The sequence below is a fragment of the Diabrotica virgifera genome, chromosome 2, assembly GCF_917563875.1.
Source record: "Diabrotica virgifera virgifera chromosome 2, PGI_DIABVI_V3a".
NCBI lineage: Eukaryota > Metazoa > Arthropoda > Insecta > Coleoptera > Chrysomelidae > Diabrotica > Diabrotica virgifera.
In genome coordinates this window covers 222,626,194-222,649,535 of record NC_065444.1, presented here as the reverse complement: position 1 = coordinate 222,649,535, position 23,342 = coordinate 222,626,194, and the positions used below count along the sequence as shown (strand labels likewise).

The following is a 23,342-nucleotide window of genomic DNA, read 5'->3' as shown; positions in this document are numbered from 1 at the left end:
CACATTTTTTATCATATATTGACTCAAGGGAAAATCTCCTTACTTAGATTTAACACAGGAAGAGACACCAAAAGCACTGGACTTCGCAAAAGAAAAGTATCCTGAAATTGACGTTTTGCCAATAATTATAAAGTTTCAGGCAAAAAGTGTACCTTTTATAATAATTAAAATAATATCTTTAAAACCTCAAGATTATGCTTCTGCAGTAATGTGAAACAGTAATTTAATAATAGTACGTACTGAGTACTTACCAAATATACTCCAGTGCAGAACTTACTACCCACAGATCTTCCTCGACGAATGGAATTTGTAGTATCGACACTATAGAGCGCTTCACGTTAAGAATAGAACATTGCAGAGATAGCCTTATGTATTTCTTATGAAAGATAGAAGCGCGCAGATGCCACGTGGCGTACGCTGTACTGATTAGAATGAATCGTATATCGGTAGTCCCTTCCCGAGCGGTTTGGCAACACTGATCTCCATAAGCGTAACGTTCTATTCCTAACGTGAAACAAAGTATATCAAACAGGATTAAAGATGTAAGTGGCGCCGGGACCTGCCCGAAAGGGCCTTCACCGCAAAAATACCTTAAGATATTATTATTATTACTGATGAAGCCACTTTCACACGTAGGGGCGTTTATAACTGAAGAAATTGTCACATTTGGGATAACGAACTTCCACATGCCGTTAGAGAAGCACACTTTCAACATGAACTGAGAATAAATGTTAGGGGTGGAATTTTTAGAGATAGTTTAATAGGTCCCTTTGAATTCCCTGCAGGAATAGGTCCCTGCAAATTTCAACGGCAATTCGTATTTGGAATTTCTTCAAAATACCCTCTTAATATATTATGTGGTTTATGCAAAATGGCGCCCCACCAATATTTCCCTTGGTGGTGCGAAATTATTTGAACAATAGTTTTCTCATAGATGGATGGAGCGAGGAAGTGAGTTTCCGTGGCCTGCTCGGACTCCTGATTTTAATCCCTTAGATTTTTATTTTTCGTGACGAAGACACTTGTGTATGTTAAAAAAAATTAATACCCGACAAGAATTATGGCAACAAGTACATCAACCGAACATATTTCTGAAGATTAGAAGAAATTTTTCTGATAGAATTAAAAATTGTATTGGAGTGAATGGAGGCCACTTTGAAAATTTATTAAATTGATTTATTGTTGTACAGTAGTCTAAATAAGTATTTGTTTCAATTGTTTTGTCTTATGTAACCATCATTTTTTATTAACAAGCTCGATCTGAAAATTTAATTTAAGATCAATTATGTTAGTATAATAAAAATGATAGTTCTGATTTTTTATGAATTAAAACATTAATAAAACATTGAAATGGAATTTACGGAATCTACTAAATTGTATAACCTTATTAGTAACATAATTTAGTATGACTCGTGTGAAATGGATGTTAGCAATAAAATAAGATTATGTATTTTAAACACTACTTTTAAACACAAATAACTTGAAAACTACTTAGGTACTCTATCGCATTGAGATAAAAGGATGATATTTACGTAAAAAGCAACCAAAAGAGTGTATGTGTACTTTGTACGCACGTAAGAAGTTATATTTCTATTATATGTACCCTATACAAGTAGTATTTTTTATTAAAAAGGGATAGTTCCCTAGGTTGGCTGTATACCGTATAGTTAAATGAACTCTAACATCGAAGTAAAACAACTTCTAAGTAGTAGGTATAATTTAAAATCCCAATGGATTGCATAAAATATGTTCAGAAGGAACGTTTTCGGACCTGTCAGTCCATCATCAGTAAACTCGTATACTTGCTAACTAGCCGCAGATACTGATGTTGAAAAGGTAACTATTTTTATCGTTACTTACGAATACCGAAAGTAACGATTACTATACAGAGAGGCAAATCGTTACTTTAATTACTCTGATTACTTCGTACCAATCGTATCAGAGCTAGTAACGACTATTGTATGTACTTTGATTACTTCGTTACTTCATACCAATCATATTAGAGCGAGTAACGACTATTGTATCTACTTTGATTACTCTGATTACATCGTACCCATCGTATCAGAGCGAGTAACGACTATTGTATCTACTTTGATTACTTCGTTCTTCGTGAAGGTCGTTATTATATCGGAATACCTATACAAAATACCTACCTACTGAGAAATACGATTATCGATAATATGATTACCGGTACTCAAATACAAAAGTAATCATAGTATCTAATCAAATCATTTTTATCTCTTAAACAGATTGGCGGAGGTCATTATTATATCGGAATACCTATACAAACCTACCTACTGAGAAATACGATTCTCGATATGATTACCGGTACTCAAATACAAAAGTGACAAAAGTAATCATAGTATTGTTCTGAAGCTATTTCCTTGTGGCATTTTTATAATCAACTATTTATAATGGGAAATAAGCCACAATTTTACCAAAAAAAGATTTTATTAACGTTTCGAAGCCCAAATCAGGTTTCGTTGTCAAAATACAAAATAATACTGATTTTGTATTTTGACACCGAAACCCGATTTGGGCTTCGAAACGTTAATAAAATCTTTTTTTGGTAAAATTGTGGCTTATTTCCCATTATAAAGAGTTGTATAGTCATAGTAATCTAATCATTCGGTGAAGGTCGTTGTTATATCGGAATACCTATACAAAATACCTACCCACTGAGAAATACGATTCTCGATATGATTACCGGTACTCAAATACGTAAGTAACAAAAGTAATCATAGTAACGAATACTGTAAATGATTACTTTATACCAAATACCTACCTCCTGAGAAATACGATTCTCGATATGATTACCGGTACTCAAATACAAAAGTAATCAAAGTAACGAATACTGTAAATGATTAGGTACTTTATACAAAAGTAACGATTTGTAACGAATACTCGAAAGTAACTATAATCAACATCACTAGCCGCAGAACCAAACAATGGTTGTAATTATAATTCAATCTACATTCTAAAGTAGTGAAATTGAGATGGCTTAACGGCGATGTTAGTAGATAACCTAGGAAACATGGTGAAACCCTATCCGAAAACAAATAACGTTTACAAAACGTTATATAATTATTACCAAACCACGTCAGTTTGTCACGTTTTTTCGACGTCGAAAGTCACGTGATTATGTCCCACCATAACTGACTTCATTTTTATCGCGTTTTAAATAGGTGATATAAAAAACGTAGTTTTTATGTCATTTTTTTAGATTATTTTTCATTTTATGGTTTTAAAAATACACAATAATAATTATTCGTATGGGTATTGTTGGTATTGCAATTTTTCATTTTAACGGTTTTAAATTTAGCTTATATAGGCTAAGGTATACTTACTGTGTCAAAACTAAAACAACAGATATAAACTGATAAATAATTTATTAACAAATTAATTTAATTAAACTCGATAACAAATAATTAGTTCATTAACAGAAAATATTTACCAAAATAAAACACATAACCTCAAACCGTTTTCAAGAAGAACTATCACAAGAACTATTGCATTAAATTAACTCACAACTCACTTGAGAAAAACGAATAAAAATTTCTTAATTACCACGTTTCTTCAACTAAATATCTAAATGAAAAGTCCTTTTTTACCACACTAAAGCACGTAAACAATAAATGAAAAATTTCTTATGACAATTTAAGCTTATAAACGTCAATATACAACATTATTATTATAAGCATTAACCCGTTAAGCTCCTTCCATTTTTGTGACGTCAGACTTGGGCTGTCTGAAATACTCTGAAATGAAAACGTATTTTAACGTCATTAATCTTACGTATTTAAAATCACCTACAAAAGACGTTTATACGACGTAATGCTCAAACACGTGTATATATTCAACCAAAAGCTGACGTTTCCTCGACGTTATTGACGTCACTTGGTTGCCTGGGTCTTGGGTCACAAATGTCTGCCAAGTATTTTTTACCTATATTTAGGTGTCATATGCAGCAGCTTATTAACTTCATAAACTTATTAGTTACTAAGGTACAGTCGGAAAAATGAAAGAATACTCATGAACGAACGTATAAAACACGCTGTATTTTCCTGTCACCGTGTCACAAAGAAAATTGTCCAGTGCAAGTACATGTACCAATAATTATTACATGTACTTGCGCTGGCCAATTTTTTGTGTGACACGGTGACAGGAAAATACAGCATGTTTTATATGTTCGTTCTTTCATTTTTCCTACTGTAGATTATGCAATTTATTTAAATTTTGCAATTGCTTGGTTTTGTTTTACTTCATTTTTTTATTTATATTGACGATTTATGTATTTTTAGGAAATTGTGTTTTGTTTTGTTTATGACTCTTTGTAGATAAGCTTTGTCGATAAAATTGTACAATTTTCAATGACAATAAAGCTATTCTATTCTATTATATTATTTCAACGAAATAAATATATTTTAAACAGTTTATTTCTTTTTTATTTAAATATTACACTAATTTTAATACTTACTTCTTTCCAAAAAATTTACTTAAGATGATACATACCAAAAATAAAAAAAGTTAGGCAACAATGCAGTTCCGAAGCGGACCTCCATCTCAATCTTAACCGCACTCGACAGTGCTGATGCTGCGACGTAACAATGGAATAAAATGGATACCAAAATGAATTATTTTGACAGATTGTACATATAATATTAAGATTGCTTTTTAATCTTCTTTTCATCATATTTTAATACTTATTATCCCATTCCCACGAAGATCCAAATAGACACAAAAATTATAATAAATATATTTATCTAGGTACATATCTACTAAAAACACCAATATATTTTTTCATCCTTTATTTGCACTGATACATACGTAACTTGAAAGATTTAGCAACTAACTTCATACCGTCATGTCGTTTGTCACACTGTCATGTCATCATACTGTCGTTTTTTATAAAAATTCACTCTCGATATTTTTTCCAATCACTCCTAAAGAAATATAACTTCAAAAACATGCTGAAATGTTTATTACGGCAGTGGCGTAGATTGTGAGGGGGGAAAGGGACTTTTGGTCCCTTCCAAATCGTCAGACATTTGAATAGGACACTTTTTTGAGTTCGCTTAACATTCACTCTAAATATCTAACACGCTCCAATATTTTGTACGTTCCCAGCAAACAGGTTTGAGCCCAGTTACGTGATAATTACGTTAAATTTACGGCAAATTTCAACGAATACGTAACTCGGAGATTTATGACGGGAAAAAAACGTATTTCAGTGCCAAATCATTCACCAATATATTTTTGATTCCTTTATACATGTTTGACATTAGAATAATATAAAATCATAATGACGAATATTGTACATGTTTTTTATCATAGGTGTGAATGTCGGTTACATCGCAAAGGTACGTTTATTTCACGTAATAATCACGAAACAGAAATAACTTCCTTTGGTTAAATTTTGAGAAATATTTTTGAAAACAAAATTTTACAACGGTGTTGGTTAAATACGTATAGCTTGAATTTTACTCCCTGTATTTTATGGACGTCGAAAAATTAGATGTATTCCACGTAAAGTAATGTAAATAATACAATATTTAAACAAAAAGTTTATGATTTCGCTTTTAAAATCATTTAGCATAACTATTTCAATCCAACCTTGATTTGAAGCTATTTTTGCTATTTTTTTTTTCTTTAAAAATATCACAGCTAAAATGATGTCGAGTCTAATTTTCAAATCGCGCGCGGTGATGACGTACTACCAAGCCTTTCTCCTCCTTTAAATACTATCACGTGACCACGATACGTGATTAACATAGTTGGTTCGAAAACTAAATTAATCGATTTATCGAATAATAGATACGTTTCGATAGGATTATTTTTTTATATTATTCTGGTATTGAAATAGATTTTTAGTAAGACCAATTAGGTACCGTAATTTGGGGTAACTTGAAACACTTTTTAACTTAAACCTGAAGTTTATTACATACCGAGAAAAAATTAATGTTCAAAAACTATTTGAAAACATTAGTCGCATAGGTAACTATGATATGTTTATAGAATATTTCTGTTTATTTTGTCGTAAGTAGTTTTTTTAATTTTTTTTATGTCTGTCTCAAGTTACACACTAGAATGGGGTAACTTGAGACAGCCGTATAAATTCAACAAGTGACTCAAATTACGCCTTGATAGAGTAACTTGGGACACCGAAAATATAATTATAAAGTGTTTTGTTAAATTGAGACATTCAGAATATTTTTTTGGGTTAATAAAAAAGACAGAGAGCTCAAAACTTTTATTTAAAAACAATTAATTACAGCAATTTTAGTTCGGGTACTGAAAAAATACCTCTATTATTTAGGGCTTTAGGCGGTTTAATACCACCTACAATGTCCTGCCAGCAATAATACAGTTCATCCTTAGGTTTGGGCCATTTCCAGTTTCCCGTGAAGTCTTTGTCATTGCACTTATTATTGCGCCTTTATTGCCAATCTTTTCAATTACCCCAGGATAAAAATTTGAGTCGTAACGAACTATGACAAAGCATCCAACTTGTTTAATTATTGCCGTTATTTGCTGCAGATGATGTTTTTCCTGATAAGAGTAAATATTATCCTGGTCATTAGTCTTTTCAGTAATATTGTCTTCAATATTGTCAATCTGTTTTGCTTGAAATGAATCCCAGTCATCATCTGAACTGTCGTCAAATACAACCTCATTGCAACTGTCTTCGTCACTTTCACTAGACATAATTACTTTACTTGTCTTTTGCCTTTTCTTACTGGATGATGGTTTTTCTTTATATTTTTCCATTAATTGGCTTCTTTTCTTTTTTTCTGGCTTTGGTTTGTCTTCCAAAATTACTATATCCTCTTCACAGATTCCTCTACCAATTCAATTTCTTTTTCTTTTGTTTTCTTAAACCATCAGTCCCTTTCCTTCTACATTCTTCTAAATATTCTTGAAATGTAGTTACCCAGGCAACGGTATTCTCACTTTCTTTGCCATCCTCTACTGCCTCTTTACTTGGAAGCCTCTTCAAGACCTCTCCTCGATTTAGTGGAATTAATCCTGCTCCTTTAGATCAACTTATTACGTTTTGTGAAAGATTTTTCTCTCCCATTGCCTCCAGATATTTTTTTAATAAACGAGGAAATGTATCTTTTGGCACAGTTCCACGATTTTTTGTTTTCCAAGAATCTAAAGTTTCACGCCACTTAATTTTAAGTGGGCGGAAAAATGCGACATCTAACGGCTGAGTAAGTCCAGTGATATTTGGGGGAAGTAGGATGAAGATTATGTTGTTTTTTTTTTACATTCCTCTACTATTATATATGGGGATATATGGCTCGCCAAATTATCCCCAATCATTACTTTTTTCTCTTCTTTATCTTGCTTCGAGAAATAAGGCAAGGCAATTTTTCGAAACCAATCTTCGAATATCTCCAAAGTGAACCACCCACTCTTACTTCTATTATAAACTGTCCCCTTAGGGCCATGTTCGGTCCAGGTATTATAAAGATTCTCAGCTTTGTATGTTACATATGGAGGGAGAAGGGTCCCGTCTCCGGCAGCGGCAAACATTACAGACGTACTTGACTTAGAAAAATCAATAATCCTTTCAGGATGTCGACACCCTCTTCTAACAACAACTTTTTTACGACCAGGATCGTCTGTCATATTTGTTTCATCATAATTAATGACAGAATGAGAAAGAACTCCCTCTGTTGACTGATTTAACTTATCAAAGTAAATATTTATGGCGTTATGGTCGACTTTGGCTCGAGATCTCTTTATGTTTTGGCACATTTTATTACTCAAAGTGTTCTGGTGATGCTTCAAGAAAGACATGACAAAATCTCTACCTGGCATGTTGTTTTTAAATCTATGTTCATTTCTTCCAGAACGGTCGAGGAATGCTTTGACAATGAGTCTAATATCGTATAGTGTGAGAGGAAAGCCCCAATCCCCAGCTGAACATAGACACATTACTAAAGCATTTTGGTCAACTTCATTTAAAACAAATGGTCTACCGACCTTTCCTGCGTTCTTTCCATTTATTGCTCTATTTATAGAACATCGTGGTATTCCAAATTTTTCTTCGGCTTTCCTCAAAGAAATCCCGGACCTAACAGCTTCCACTGCTTTATGAAGTTGCTCCTCCGAGAAATTTCGGTATTTTCTAGATCCCAAAATTCTTTTTTGGGTTCGAACCATACCTGAGCCTGAATAATGAAAAAATGGTAAGTAGGTAGGTTAGAATCTAGTTTTTACGAATTTTTTAGAATAATGAAAAAATGGTAAGTAGGTAGGTTAGAAACTAGTTTTTACAGTATCTAATTTGTAGTGGGGTAACTTGAGACAGTTGTCTCAAGTTGACCAACCAAGGTCAGGCTGAGAATTCATATTTTATAGCAGCCATAAACTTCGCAACGCCGCAATGAAATTTACGGCACACCAATATTAATATTAGAGGTTACGTTTTCTACAACAATTGCTTGTTTCGGATATTAGTCATAGAATTATTATATAAGTTATGTACTATATGAAATTTGGCAGTTTTAAAGTTGACGTTTATTAAAAAATTATCAACTTACCTTAGATAAGACAAAAGAATTTAATTACTAACGGTCAACAACCACACGTTTGCTACCTTTTGCTATCAAAACAACACTAACAATGTTAACCGGGATGCCAAATCGACAAAAAATAATAGTGTCTCCAAATTGTCTCAAGTAACCCCATCGTCTCAAGTTACCCCAAATTACGGTAATAGCAGAAGAAATTTAAAAACAAAAAGAAAATATGTAATACTAATTTAAAGTAAGTAGAATAGTTTAACTGTAATTTAAAAATAATCGATTTTTATAATCGATGAGCATAACCTCTAATTCTCTAATATCAGCTTCTCACATTTCTCCTCTCTTCACAACAAAAAGTGAAAGTGAAACGTGAAGAGCTTTATTTCCCTCGTTTTATTTTAGGCGGGTTTATTTATAATAATGCCTTTCGTATTAACGTTTACCTCACTGCTCGAGGGTTGAAGTGTCGTCAAAATAAAAAGTGACCTGTGTTGTGTTTTGTGTTGGCAAATTTTTTAATGCGTCTTTAGGTCGGTAGCATTTTTGGTTCATTATCTTGTATAATAATTATACAAGACAAATGTTTTAAAGTCTCTAAATTCTACTAAATAAATACATTGTTAATACTTTATAGGCTTGTTTTATTTATGTCATATGAGGATAATAATTACATGATTAGTAAGTTAATTCAGGTCGAATTATTTACGTGAACCGAAAGATATGTTGATCAACACGTATTTGCAACGTGAATTTCCCGAAACATTTTATTGGTATTTAAGGTGAATAACACGTCTATTGAAGACGAGTTATTCACGTAATTTAAAGACGTATTTTCAATGTGACATTCCAACCAAATTTTCACGTGAAATTCACGTAAGCAATTTACGTATATTGGTGACAAATGTACCAGAAATTCACGTAATTAACACGTCGGTCTGTTTGCTGGGTTGTATTTCCTACCTCTTTGTACATTCCGCTCGGTACTCGTCAGATTAATACACATATAATTAATTATTTTCAATGGGAAATAAGCCACAATTTTGTCAAAAAATGCTTTTATTAACGTTTCGACGCCCAAGTCGGGTGTCGTTGTCAAAATACAAAATAATACTGTAATTGACTTGGGCATCGAAACGTTAATAAAATCATTTTTGGTAAAATTGTGGCATAGTAATTTTCCATTGAAAATAATTAATTATAAAAATGCCACAAGGAAATAGCTTCAGAACAACATTAATACACATATATGTCCAAAAGTTTGGAATATTTCATCTTTTAATTGATTTTTATATATAAACTCGTCTGAATAGTTAAACATCATTTTGCTTCAATTCTCAGCAATACTAAATAAATCTCAAAACCAGATAAACGATATGCAAAAAATGATTTATTCTCTTGGAGTGAAAAATTTACAATGTACAACTTACATTTAAAAATAAATTATAGAAAAAAATAATTTTTAATAAAACTAATTAGTATTTCCTCCATTGGTCTGTGGGCAATTTGGCATGCTGGGATTAACTGGTCGAGCTGGGCTTGCGGAATTCTCTCCCATTCTTCACGAGCAGCATATTTTAGTTCTCGAAGTGTAATAGAGAGATTGTTTCGCTTCTTGATGCGTGTTTTGAGAATTTCCCAAGCATGTTCAATAACGTTCATGTCGGGGGAAATTCGAGGGCCACTGTAATGTAGATATTCCTTCTTCCAGAAAATGTTGTACTGGTGCTGTTCGATGAGGAGGTGCGTTGTCATGCATAAACACAAATTTATTTGTAAACCTCGGAATAGATGTGAAAGGCAGAATTTACAAAACAGTCATCAGACCAATAATGACATACGCGGCAGAAACACGACCTGATACAGAAAGGACAAAAAGAATGCTAGAAACAGCAGAGATGAAAACATTGCGAAAAATCGATGGTAAGACGCTGTGGGATAGAGCTAGAAGTGCAGATATACGAAGGAGATGCAAGGTGGACAACATTACTAACTGGGTGAAAAGCAGAAGAGTAGAATGGAACGACCACATAAGCCGAATGACAACATATAGAGTTGTAAGGACGGCGAGAGACGGTTCTCCAATAGGAAGACGATCAGTGGGAAGACCACGAAAAAGATGGAATGACAACTTACTGGAGGAACATTGAAAAACAGGCAGAGTAATGTCTATATAAAAAGAAGAAGAAGAGGAATAGATGTACGACAGTATTTAAAACTTCCTCGATGTACACATCACCAGTGACTCCTCTCCAGAACCAACAGTGGCGCCCGTCTACCACTCATAATACCATCCCAAACCATAATACTGCCACCTTCAAATGGGATACGCGTTATAGGCTCTTTCTAGTTGGGCTTGTCGTCCTGAAGCCCTCCAAACCAGTGTTCTTCACGAATCAGATACCAAGCCAATTTTTGACTTATCAGAGAACATCTCGTTATTCCAGTTAGGACCATGATGCACCATTTCTCTAGCCCACTGCAACCTTAATATTTTGTGTTGGTAGGTTAGTTTAGGAACATAGGATGTAGGGGTCTTCTACAATACAAATTTACCGCATTTAGTCTGCGTCCGGTAATACTATATTATTTATCTATGGTCTGCGTGTTATTGTTTGCCGTGAAACATTCAGTCCTTGAAACCTAGAAATTTCTCTGGATATACCACTTGTAGATTTCAGACGATTTCTTCTTAAAGTTGCCTCTCCTATCGGAGGTTGGATATCATAATGGCTATGGTCACTTTGTTGGCTGCTGCTCTGAATAGTTGTAATGAACTACAGTTAAACCACTCTCTGAGATTCCTCAGCCAGGAGATGCGTCTTCTACCTTGGATCCTTCCGTGCATAATAATTCTCAGCAAGATGATTTCTACGAGCTATCAATGTTATCTGCCGGTCTCGTGCTGCTGTTATACATCGACTTCTACCACTTCTGGGACGATCCTTGACGTCATTTGTATCTTAGAATTTTTTTTTAATTTTCTATACAGCACTCTGAGTAACATCAACAATATTGGCGATATCACTTTGACTAAAGCTCTGTTGTAACAAAGCAATTACTGTAGATCTGACAAAATGAGATATCACGTTTCTAGATATTTTGAAACGGCTCAATTCAAATTTAAAGAAAGGCTGAAATAATGTGTAAATACACTAATCAGTTGAATGTGACCAAAGTGATACAAAAACGATTCAAATTTTTTATCATTTAAAAATGCTCTAGAATTAATATCAACAACAGTTTTGAAACCACCATAGGCGTAGATATACACTCGCGATCATAAAATCCGGGTCACCCTGAAAATTTTAAGTTTCTTGAACATTTTTGACTCTGGTACGGTAATAACATTTTTTTAGGCTAAGCTAATGTATTTTTTATTTGTCATCAATATTTGTTTGAAAAAAAAACGGTTTTTATTGTTTTTATTGAAACAGCAGATAACAAAATAAAATTGTTAATAATTCAGACAAACGAAAAAAATTGGAAAGTACAGAACGTGGTAGAATATCAGTGAAATTTCAATGTCTAATATCGTGTATTGCCTCCCCTTTCTCTAATAACCTCTTGCAGACGACGGGGCATACTCTCAATTTTACTCCGGATTAGGTGTTGTGGTATGTTATTCCACTCTCTAACAGATCCTTAAGCTCCTGTGCGTTGTTAGGAGAAGGTATATGGGTTTGAATACGTTTTTTCAAATCGTCCCAGATATGTTCGATAGGATTTATGTCCGGAGACCTAGCTGGCCAGGGTAACCTCGTAATTCTAACCTCGTCCAAGTATTGCATACTGATCCTGGCAACGTGCGGTCGCGCGTTGTCCTGCATAAAAACGGCATCTTCTCCAAGCCCCACCAAGGCGGGCATATCATGCTCCTCCAGAATCTCCGTAATGTACCTTCGTTCAGTTAAGGACCCATTTTCGACAAAAGATAACTCTTTGCGGAAGCCGGAAGCCACACCTCCCCAAGCCATAACCGAGCCACCACCAAATGGCATTATTGGAGCAATGCAAGCTTGTGAAAATCGTTCGCCGGTTCTCCTCCAAACTCTTACACGTCCATGGGATCCAGTTAGGCAGAAGCGAGATTCATCTGAGAATAACACTTTGCTCCAATCGTGAATTCCCCAATGCGCGTATTGTCGAGCAAAAGCTAGTCGTGCAACTCGATCCTCCCGGCGAAGTGGCGGTCCTGTAGCCATTGCCCGAGAAGATAGTCCAGAAGAGCGAAGTCTTCTCCTGACTGTTGCAACGCTAACGTTGCAATTTCGCACTTCGTGTAGACGATTTCGATGCATAACTGCAGTTGAGGTCCTGTTTCGTAAAGCTTGAAACACAAGGAAACGGTCATCTCGTGCCGTGGTCTTTCTTCTTGGTCCAGAGCCAGGCCGTCTGGTTAGCAAACCCGTCTTCTGAAATCGTTGAAGTACTCGTTGAACCGTAGAAAGGCTTACACCAACAGTTCTTGTGACTTGCGGTTGAGCGTGACCGTCTTCCACAAGCGCAAAAATTCGTGCCGTTTCAACAACAGTCAAGGGCATTTTTGGCAAAAAATAAACAATAATAAACACTAATAATGACACTAACGAACAATTAAGACGGCAATAATAAACGGTGTTCGCTGCGTTTGACAGTTATAGATACCGTTCATTTTGACACGTTTGCACTTTTCCGCGAAATCGGCAATTTTGGAATTCTTTGTTACAAAGGAAATCGTTAAGCCGACAACAATTGTCAGAAACATGTATTAGTTTGTATTTGTGTTATTATTATTTACGATAAAGCTTGTTAAAAATGAAATATCGGTGATTTTTAAGGTGACCCGGATTTTATGATCGCGAGTGTATTATTATTTGTACGTATTCCAAACTTTTGGACATGTGGTATCTTGGTTATCAGAAAGACATATATAGCGCGTATACACTATGAATATCTGACGCGCTCGAATATTTCCATGTGCCTGTTGTTTTTTACATTTTTGAAAATTTGTATACGCTCATCTCCCCACTAAAATGGCAAACTTAACGTTAACTTTTTTTGGTTTTAAGATCTAATCTTCACAACCCAATAGGTCCCCATGATGCTATAGTAACTTCAAATTTAGTATCCCAGGCAGGGGCGTCATTTGTTAGGGGCAGGAGGAGGCATTTCCCCCCTATAATATTGAAATTTACAAAAAAAAATACACAATTTTATTGGTATAATAATTTATTTGTAATAATTAGGAACATAACTTTTTATACTAAATACTAATGATTCATTACTAATGGAACAAGATCAATGAATACCATATGAGCGTTTGTTTATTTATTTCTGTTTTTTTTTTACTTTGAAATTTGACTGACATGAACCTATTTTTCATCAGCTACAACTTTGCTTCTACTGGGTCTAGGAGTTCATTCATAAGTACACCATTTTTTTCACTTTTTTTTATATGATAGGTATATTTTTGCTAAGAATGTTTTTTTGATAAATACTTACTTCCTGAGTTATTTGCGAAAAACCATTTAAAAACGTGATCTTGTTAACAAAATGAACACATTCACTCGCGAATAACTCTGAAAGTATTGACTGACTGAAAAACCTCTATAGAAAAAAAGTTGCTTAGAATTAGTCAGTTTATCCATTTCCAGACTTACTTTAATTTTTTTCACCTTTGAGAAGGGACAAAAGCGCCACATCGGCACAATATCACTTGTCTTTTTTGACATGTTACCTATGTGTAAGCAATATTTTATGTGAATCTAAGCGGTTCTTTAAAATTTGAAGCAAAATCCACGATTCAATGTACTATGTGACATGTTAAAAAAATCACTTAAATCGGATAACAGGTTTAGGAAATTCGAGACATTAAAAATGATCAATTTTTAAGGTAGTGCGTTAACCAGTGCAGTGTGAACTTTCGTATGTCGATCCAAAGATGTTTTATTTATGAACAAATTTCGCACCTTCAAGCGTGAAGCGTTTTTTTTTAATCTTCACGAACTCATTTGGGAGTCGCGGACTTGATTCAATTTTTAATGAGAATCTCACTCTTACTGTCTTGTCCGCGATCCTCGGTCCTTGTTTGCAGTGGCGGCTCGTGGCCTTAAAGACAGGGTCGGCAAGGTTTTTTGTCTCCTCATATAGGTATACCATCAAACTATAAGGCTTAAATCATCATAGGAGAATTTGTTGTTTTTTGTTTTTTTTTATTTGATGTACTTGACGTTCTCTCTTGTTTCATGATGTTTCCACAATACGTGTTGATTCTTTTGAGACAATATAAATCCCGTTTATTTGAGGCAGAAATTGGTGGTAATAAGAAAATTGATGAACAGTTTGTTGTAATGGATTGCAGTACTTATTACATATAATTATACATACATATCGTCCCTTAGCTAACAACACCGCATAAGTAATTTTTACCAACTTTACAGGAGACGAAAAAAACTACTTTTTGAAACACCGCCTAAGTTTAAAAAAATACCGTTAGTAAACACCGCTTAAGTTATTTTATTATCATTTCTTTCTATATTAATACGCGTAAATGAATAAACATTACTTTATTATATAGCTTATCTCTTAATCTTCTATAAAAACTTCTTGGTTACTAGACTTTTCAGCAGTAAAACTCACGTACAAACATATAATCACAGAGCGACTTGTGCGGTGTTGACCATGATACAGGTTGATGACTTGCGCAGTGTCACTACTTTTTGAATTACGGCATCTGATTGACTGAAATCTAAATCATGTGACAAATGGTTAGATGCGCAATGAGCAGACCTATCCAACGGTATGTATATGTCATATACATAATTCCAAATATACTGTCCAATTTTCGACTTGAGCGGTGTTGTAAGCTAAGGGACGATATTTTGTAACTTATCCCACTTTCTGAAAATATTTGGATCGGCATAATTTTTATGTACCTAACTTGTAATAATAAATATCTTGAAAATTCTTTGGCGAAGGCAACTTTTAAATTTTGAATCGTCAAAGAGGTCAAAAATTTTCAAATCTTCAAAATTCGAAAAACGAGTATCTATTTGCATATAATAGTAGGTATCCAAAATTTCAAGATATACCTACTCGTTTTTCGAGATATGTATCATGTCGTTGTCTTTTTTGGGATGGTTCGGAAATATCAAGCGAATCCAAAACGTCACTGCGTATAGGTATATTGGAAACTACTATCATTACGAAAATCTCTTAGATTTTGCACCAGCTTTCGCATTCTATTTTTGGAATAAATAACGTCAGTTGACTAATTTTGAACAACAATGAATATCTTGGGCAAACTCTGTCTTAAAAATATTTAAAAGAATATTAAAAGAGTAATTATTTAATAAAGTTTTCAAACTGATTGCTTCACGGATCGAGGTATCGCCACTTTCAAAATCGTCGCCTTCAATAATAAAATCAAAAACTTCCAAAAGCTGTTCACGAAAATCTGCTACAGATACTAAAACTACCAGAGATAATCTGCTTAGATAAAACTAACCTGAGATTTAAAATTTCATCGCGTCTGACAAACTGTTTGCTTTTTTCGAAACAAATTTGTTCTAAACCAGTAATCCGTTTAGGTGAGCTAAACTGGCAAGAAATGACGATATTCTTAATTTTTTTTACACGTATCATGCAAAACTAAATTCATTATATGCGCATAATAGTGAATAAATAAAGCTTGTAATGCAATAGTTTTAACTTTTGCCTGGAGACCATTCAATTCACCACACATCACAGCAACGCCGTCATAAGATTGCCCTAGTTTGCCCTACCAATTTATTTTTGATATCAAAAAATTTTAATTTGTTCTTTAAAACACCAAAAATATATTTTGCCTTATTGCTTTAACTCACGTCTCTAAAACCTAAAAACCTCTCATAAATATTACCACGTAACGCGTATCGAACAACAATAATTGATAATTGTGAATGACATGATAATCAGAAGTTTCATCTACTTCCAGCGAAAAGCAAATGGTTTTCTAAATCTCAGATTCAATATCGTTATTCAAAATATAACTATTTGATTATATGTATTAGTTCATTCTGTATTACGAATACACTTCGAATCAGAAAGTAAATATTTCTAAAACAATTTTATTAATTCTCTATAATTGCTTTGATTTTTAACAAATGCTTCGATCCAATATGTCCACTAAATGATAATTCCTGACAACTTAAAAAAATTACAATATCAACTAAACGACGTAAAACGGCGTGATTATTTTTGATAATTTCTGCCGATGCGATGCCTCCAAATGAAACACCGACCGGCAGATCGGTGATGTGCCGTACCTGCCGCTTAAAAGCCTATGGAGAGAATGCATGTTCGCTTGCTCATCGACTTGTTATTTCGTTGAGTTTTACGTGTAAATCGTCAAGCTACGGATGAGTTGGGCTCGGCTAGCCGAAAAGTCAGATGAATGGCTCGGATCATTCATTTTTTGAGAAGTCTGTTATGCGCAGGGATCACTTAACGCTTGGATTGATCAAATCCTTTTAAAAACCATGAATAAAATTTAGTCTGTATTATCTGACAAATTTTTTTACTTCACAGATACAAATATTAAAAAAATCTATATCTATAAATTTGTGGGTCAGCACTGCCGACCCCGACCGGCCGCCACTGCTTGTTTGTTATTCACTAGTAATATCAACCCGTCTTTAATGTTTTCCCCCAGCGTGAAACCTCATATTATGTCTTTTCAAACTATTCGAATGAGTAAATGGCTTAAAACAAATTTCGCACTTATAAGGGTTTTCCCGAGTGTGCAATCTCAAATGTCTTTTCAAAGTACTTGTTTGACTAAATTGCTTAAAACAAATCTCACACTTGTCGAGGCTTTTCTCCAGTGAGTATTCTCTGATGATTTTTTTAAGTAGATTCTAAGGTGAATTCATCATCATCATCATCAGGGCTTGTCATTCCGGACGGAATGTTTGCCGCTCTTACTTAGAGCTCTCTGATTCGCTTATTGCGATGAATCACTCCGCATTCCACTTGTATGTTGTATGACTTGGCTTTCATTACAATGTTTCACAGTTTCTCACTTCCAGAATTTTGATATCTCTCATGACCTGGTCATCCCATCTCTCTCTGGTTCTTCCCCTGGTCTTTCAATTTCTGGTTTCCATCTGGTTATTTTCTTAATCAGTAGGTCGTTTTTCCTTCTCTCGATGTGTCACAGCCATCTCAGCCTCTGCGCTTTAATAAATCTAACAATATCTTCTCCCTTCATTATGTCTCTTAATTCATGGTTCATTCTTTTTCTCATTTCTCCGTTGCCCATTCTTATCGGGCCCATAATCCATCTGAGGATTTTCCTTTCGAATATTCTCAATTTTTCTTCATCTTTTTCCGTGAGGCACATTGTCTCAGCTGCGTACGTAACTACTGGTCTGATTGCAACTCTGTATATTTTCAGTTTTGTATTTCTAGATAAGTTTTTGTCTTTCATTAGCCTATGATATCTCCAGTATGTTTTGTTGCCTGCTAGTATTCACTCCGTGACTTCTTCACTTCTCTTATTTTGGCCATTTACTATTACTCCCAAATATTTAAATTGTTGGACTCTTTCAAAAGTGCAGTTTTCTATTTTGATTTCTCTCGTCCTGTTATCTTTTCTTTTACAGCAGAGTAGATATTTTGTTTTTCCTTCGTTAATTTTTAGACCTCTTTTCCGTGCTTCCTTTGTCAGGATTGTTACTGCTTTTAATCTTTCCTTATCTCTTCCCATAAGAACTAAATCATCTGTATATGCAACTATTTGTGTTGAGGAGTAAGCTATAGTTCCTTTAATTTTGCTGGCCTTTCACTGTTCCTTCTACTGCTATGTTGAATAATGTGATTGACAGGGAATCGCCTTGTCGCACTCCTGTTTCTATTGCAATTGATTTTGTGCTCCATTTATCTGTTGTTACTTTAGCTCGAGATCTATCATAGTCATTTTTGTTAATCAGATTAACTTTGCTGGTATATCTTGATTTTTCATTTCAATAAATAATTTATTTCTTCCAATACAGTCAAAGGCTTGTCTGAAGTCTACGAAGAGGATGTGGAGTTCTATGTTGTGTTCGTGGCAATTTTCGATTGTTTGTGTACTGATGTGGATCGCATCTGTAGTGGATCTGCCTTCTCTGAATCCTTGCTCCTTGCTGGTAGTCCCCAATCTTTTTCTCTGTGAATTGAGTGAGTTTTTGTCTGATGAGGGCTGTTAGAATTTTATATGTTGTACTCAATAGATATATTCGTCTATAGTTGTTGTAGTTTGTTACTTCTTCTTTTACTATAGTTTTAGGTTTACATTACTAGTGAATAACGAACGTGGTTCACACTAAAAAACAAGTGTTATCTACGCTTCTGTGCGATACATTTCATGAGAAACGTTATCGTGTTTACACTGGGCACGAGAGTTTTATATGTTAGTAGTGGACATGGCATCATAATTTGTATTAAAAGCTACTATTACAACCTGCGAAATAATAGCTATTATTTCTCTAGTACATGTTTTGCTGTAAAATTTTCAATTTCAAACTTAGCAACAATTTTCTTTCTACTGCTGCGTTTCGTGCGTCATTCCTTTTAAACCTTGCATCAGAATCATTCCAGAGTAATAAAGGCGGGTTGACATTATTAGTGAATAACGAATAATAGTGGGCACGGTAGTTGTATATTTTATTAGTGAACATGTCATCATCATGTGTATACCTAGGCTACTATTGCAACATATGTGTATATTAGAGGCTACTACTGCAACCTGCGAAATAATTGCTATTATTTTTCTAGTAGATGTTTTAATGTAAAATTTTCAATTTTAAGCTGAGGAACAATACTTTCTACTCGTTCTTTTTATACCTTGCGTCAGAATCATTCCAGAGTACAAGATCACTTTCGTACAATTCTACAAATCTAACATAACGGTTTCCCGTTTATTCAGACGCTCATTTTTTAGGTTAAAAGCACGTGCTTAATCAAATACAAACTCTCTGTGACTGTCTTTAGAACGTGAAATATTTAAAGGCTGTATGACACTGCCTTTTCTTGTATCATTTCTAATATCGTTTCTTGTATACATTTTCTTGTACGTACATTTGTGCCCTGTATATGACACTATGCAAGTTCTTGTATCGAAAATTGTATGAAATTCGGCACGTGATTGGTCGATATTTTGTTTGTCACCCCGTGTCACGTTATGGTAGTACTGCATCTACATCTACAGCTGATTTTAAGGATTTTATAAAATTTATAAACTTTTAATTAACATTTTAATGTTAACCAGAATTTTACGTTGACTGTTCGAGGTTGATTATTTGTGTTTTTATTTTGTTTTGATATTTGTGCTAAAATATTTGCATTAGAATTATCTTCAATTTGATCCAAATTAGGAGCTATTGTATTTTACTGTAGTCCATACCAAACGGTTTAAGTATAAATATAAGATTTATAAATAATACCTACAAAAACACAAATAAATTCATCAATACATGATCCCATTTTCATTTCAGCCGCCATTATGAGTAAGTAATTATGACATTTTAGATGTTTTACCAGCAGGTTTTACGTTTTTGCTCTTTGCGCAGAAATTGGCGCAGTTCTTGTACAAGAATCTGTGTCTTCAAATTCTTGTATCGTTTCTGATATCGTTTCTTGTATCTGTGTATGACACTATGCATTTTTTTGACATATCAGAAACGATTAGAAATGATACAAGAAAATGTATAGTGTCATACAGTCTTAATATGTTTAATGTCTATCGTAGCGTGGCGTAGACCATTCGTGAGACAATCGTGCTGCACGAACAATTCTTTACATAGTCGTGTAGCACGGGCCAACTACGTAGGCGTGAGTCACGTTCGTTATTCACTAGTAATGTCAACCCGCCTTTAATGTTTTCCCAAAGCGTGAAACCTCATATATTATGTCTTTTTATTAAACTATTCGAATGAGTAAATGGCTTAAAATAAATTTCGCACTTATAAAGGTTTTCCCCAGTGTGCAATCTCAAATGTCTTTTCAAAGTACCTTTTTGACTAAATTGCTTAAAACAAATCTCACACCTGTGAGGCTTTTCTCCAGTGAGTACATATTCTCAGATGGTTTTTTAAAGTAGATTCTAAGGTGAATTCATCATCATCATCATCAGGGCTTGTCATTCCGGACGGAATGTTTGCCGCTCTTACTTAGAGCTCTCTTACAACTAAAGCTTTGAATTATAAGTTAACTTTCGGATAATCCGAACATATGTCCCCCCAATTAGTTCAGATTTACGGGGTTCTACTTGCAAACAAAAGGGTTAAAACAAATTTCGCACTTTTAACGTTTTCCCCCAGCGTGAAACCTCATATGTCTTTTTAAACTATTCGAATGAGTAAACGGCTTAAAACAAATCTCACACTTATAAGGTTTTTCCCCAGTGTGCAATCTCAAATGTCTTTTCAAAGTACCTGCTTGACTAAATTGCTTACAACAAATGTCACACTTGTGAGGCTTTTCTCCAGTGTGTATTCTCAGATGGTTTTTCAAAGAAGATTCTAAGGTGAATTGCTTAAAACAAATTTCGCATTTGAAAGGTTTTTTGCCAGTGTGAACGTTCATGTGCATATCCAAATAATATTTATGAGCAAACTGCTTTAAACAAATTTTACACTTGTGAGGTTTTTCCCCAGTGTGCATTTTCAAATGTGTTTTCAAATTATTTCCCTGGGCAAATTGCTCAAAACAAATTTCGCACTTATAAGGTTTTTCCCCAGTGTGCAATCTCAAATGTTTTGTCAAATCACTTGCATGCATAAATTGCTTGAAACACATTTTGCACTTATAAGGTGTTTCCCCAGTATGTAATCTCAAATGTTTTTTCAAATTACCTACTTGAATAAATTGCTTGAAACAAATTTCGCACTTATTAGGTTTTTCCCCAATGTGCGATTTCATATGTCTCTTTGCATTACTCGAATCACTAAACTGCTTAAAGCAAAACTCGCACTTATACGGTTTTTCCCCTGAGTGCACTCTCAAATGTGTTTTTAAATCACACGAATAACTAAACTGTTTTAAACAAATTTCGCACTTATAAGGTTTTTCCCTAGTGTGCACTCTAAAATGTGTTTTTAAATCACTCTGATAAGTAAAATGCTTTAAACAAATTTCACACTTGTGAGATTTCTCCCCAGAATGAATTCTCAAATGTTTTTTCAAATTACTTGCTGTACTCCATTGTTTTAAACAAATTTCACACTTATAAGGTTTTTCCCCGGTGTGCACTCTCAAATGTGTTTTTAAATCACTCTGATAACTAAACTGCTTTAAACAAATCTCACACTTGTAAGGTTTTTCCTCAGTGTGTACTCTCAAATGTGTTTTCAAATCATTTGCCTGAGTAAATTGCTTAAAACAAATTTCACACTTTACTGTATTTTCTTCAATATGTCGAAGCATTGGTTGTTCTTCATCATATGAATGTACAGATATTGTTTTCGTAGTTTCCGATATGTTGTCCTCTCCAAGAAAGCCTGAAAAAAATAGAATATAATATATATTTTTGTAATTCAAAAGAATCTACGGTATGCGGCAAAATAAACAGTACTGAAATTCAGGGCCTATTTTACCACTAGGCCCATGAGGCCCCTGCTTCGGGCCCGCATTTTAATGGGGCCCGAAAAGATCACTAAAAGAATATTTTTGTTGAAAAAACAAAATAAATTTTCAAAATTACGAACAGAAAATTATAAATGATAACAAATTAGGTTAGTTATATTCATAAATCATAAACCTTTCTTATCATAAAACTGCTATAAGAGTAGGTAGATTGCCTTGTCGGCATCAATAACAACAGGCGAAATTTAGACACCACTCTGAAGGATTAAAAAGAGGTAGGATTAACAAAAGGTATTGTCACGTATTGTCATAATAAGTATTTATTCAAAATGCACTTTTAAATTTAATGTTTAGTTTGATATTTGATGCCATTTTCTGCAAAAATGAGTTATTGCTTGCTTGTATTAAGTCGACTTTACATTACATGATTTATCATGTGATTTGTCATATGATTTGGTCATGGAGTGAAATTTACATGTTTACACTGTGTGATTTGTCATATGATTTTGCATTGTTTATACGGCTCGTTTTGTCATAAGCATTGTCATGTGGCTCGTCATGGGAAAAATCATATGATAAATCATGTAGTGTAAAGTCGACATTAGTTTTCAGTCCTGTGCTTTTTTAAGTTAGTTCAACAAATCTATTGATTAACCATTAGTCGTTTTATTAAAACTCTTTAAACACTTATTTTTCTTAACTAAGTAATCGTTTCGTTACTATCATGAGTTACAAACATTTAAGTGGCAGTGAAAAACGAAAAAAGCACAAATTAAGAGAACAGGAACCAGGAACGGTAAGTACAAAAAGATGCAATATATCATATTTTACACCTCAAAACAGTGCACAAAAAGGAAGCTCGTCTTCATATCCTGTTCTTTTTCTTCTTCTACGGCACTACAGCCCAAATTAAGCTTTGGTCTCCTTTATTTTTTGTCTCCACCCGTTTATCTGCTACTCTTCTCCATACAGGGACTCCTAAAAATGCTTGTGCATCGCTGCTTACTGTGTCTTCCCAGCGCTTTCTTGGCTTTCCAACCGGTCTCTTTCCCTGTATCCTAGCGTTCATTGCTCTTTTTGGTAGCCTATCCTCTCCCATTCTTATCACATGTCCGGCCCATTGCAATCTTTGTATTCTAATGAAGTCTGACAGTGGGTGTTTCCTTATAAAGTTGATAAAGCTCGTTGTTGTACCGAATTCTGAAGATTCCGTTTTTCCTC

General features: G+C 34.2%; 1 protein-coding gene across 1 annotated transcript in view; it reads right to left on the bottom strand.

Annotated features, from left to right (window-relative positions):
* Positions 1-13,727: 13,727 nt before the first annotated feature.
* LOC126880404 (zinc finger protein ZFP2-like) overlaps positions 13,728-23,342 on the bottom strand; it is an 82,774-nt gene continuing 73,159 nt past the window's right edge. The window contains exon 5 of the mRNA XM_050644240.1: positions 13,728-22,036. Within this exon, the coding sequence (XP_050500197.1) occupies positions 20,841-22,036 (1,196 nt within the window). The 3' untranslated portion in view covers positions 13,728-20,840. The remainder of the gene's footprint in view (positions 22,037-23,342) is intronic.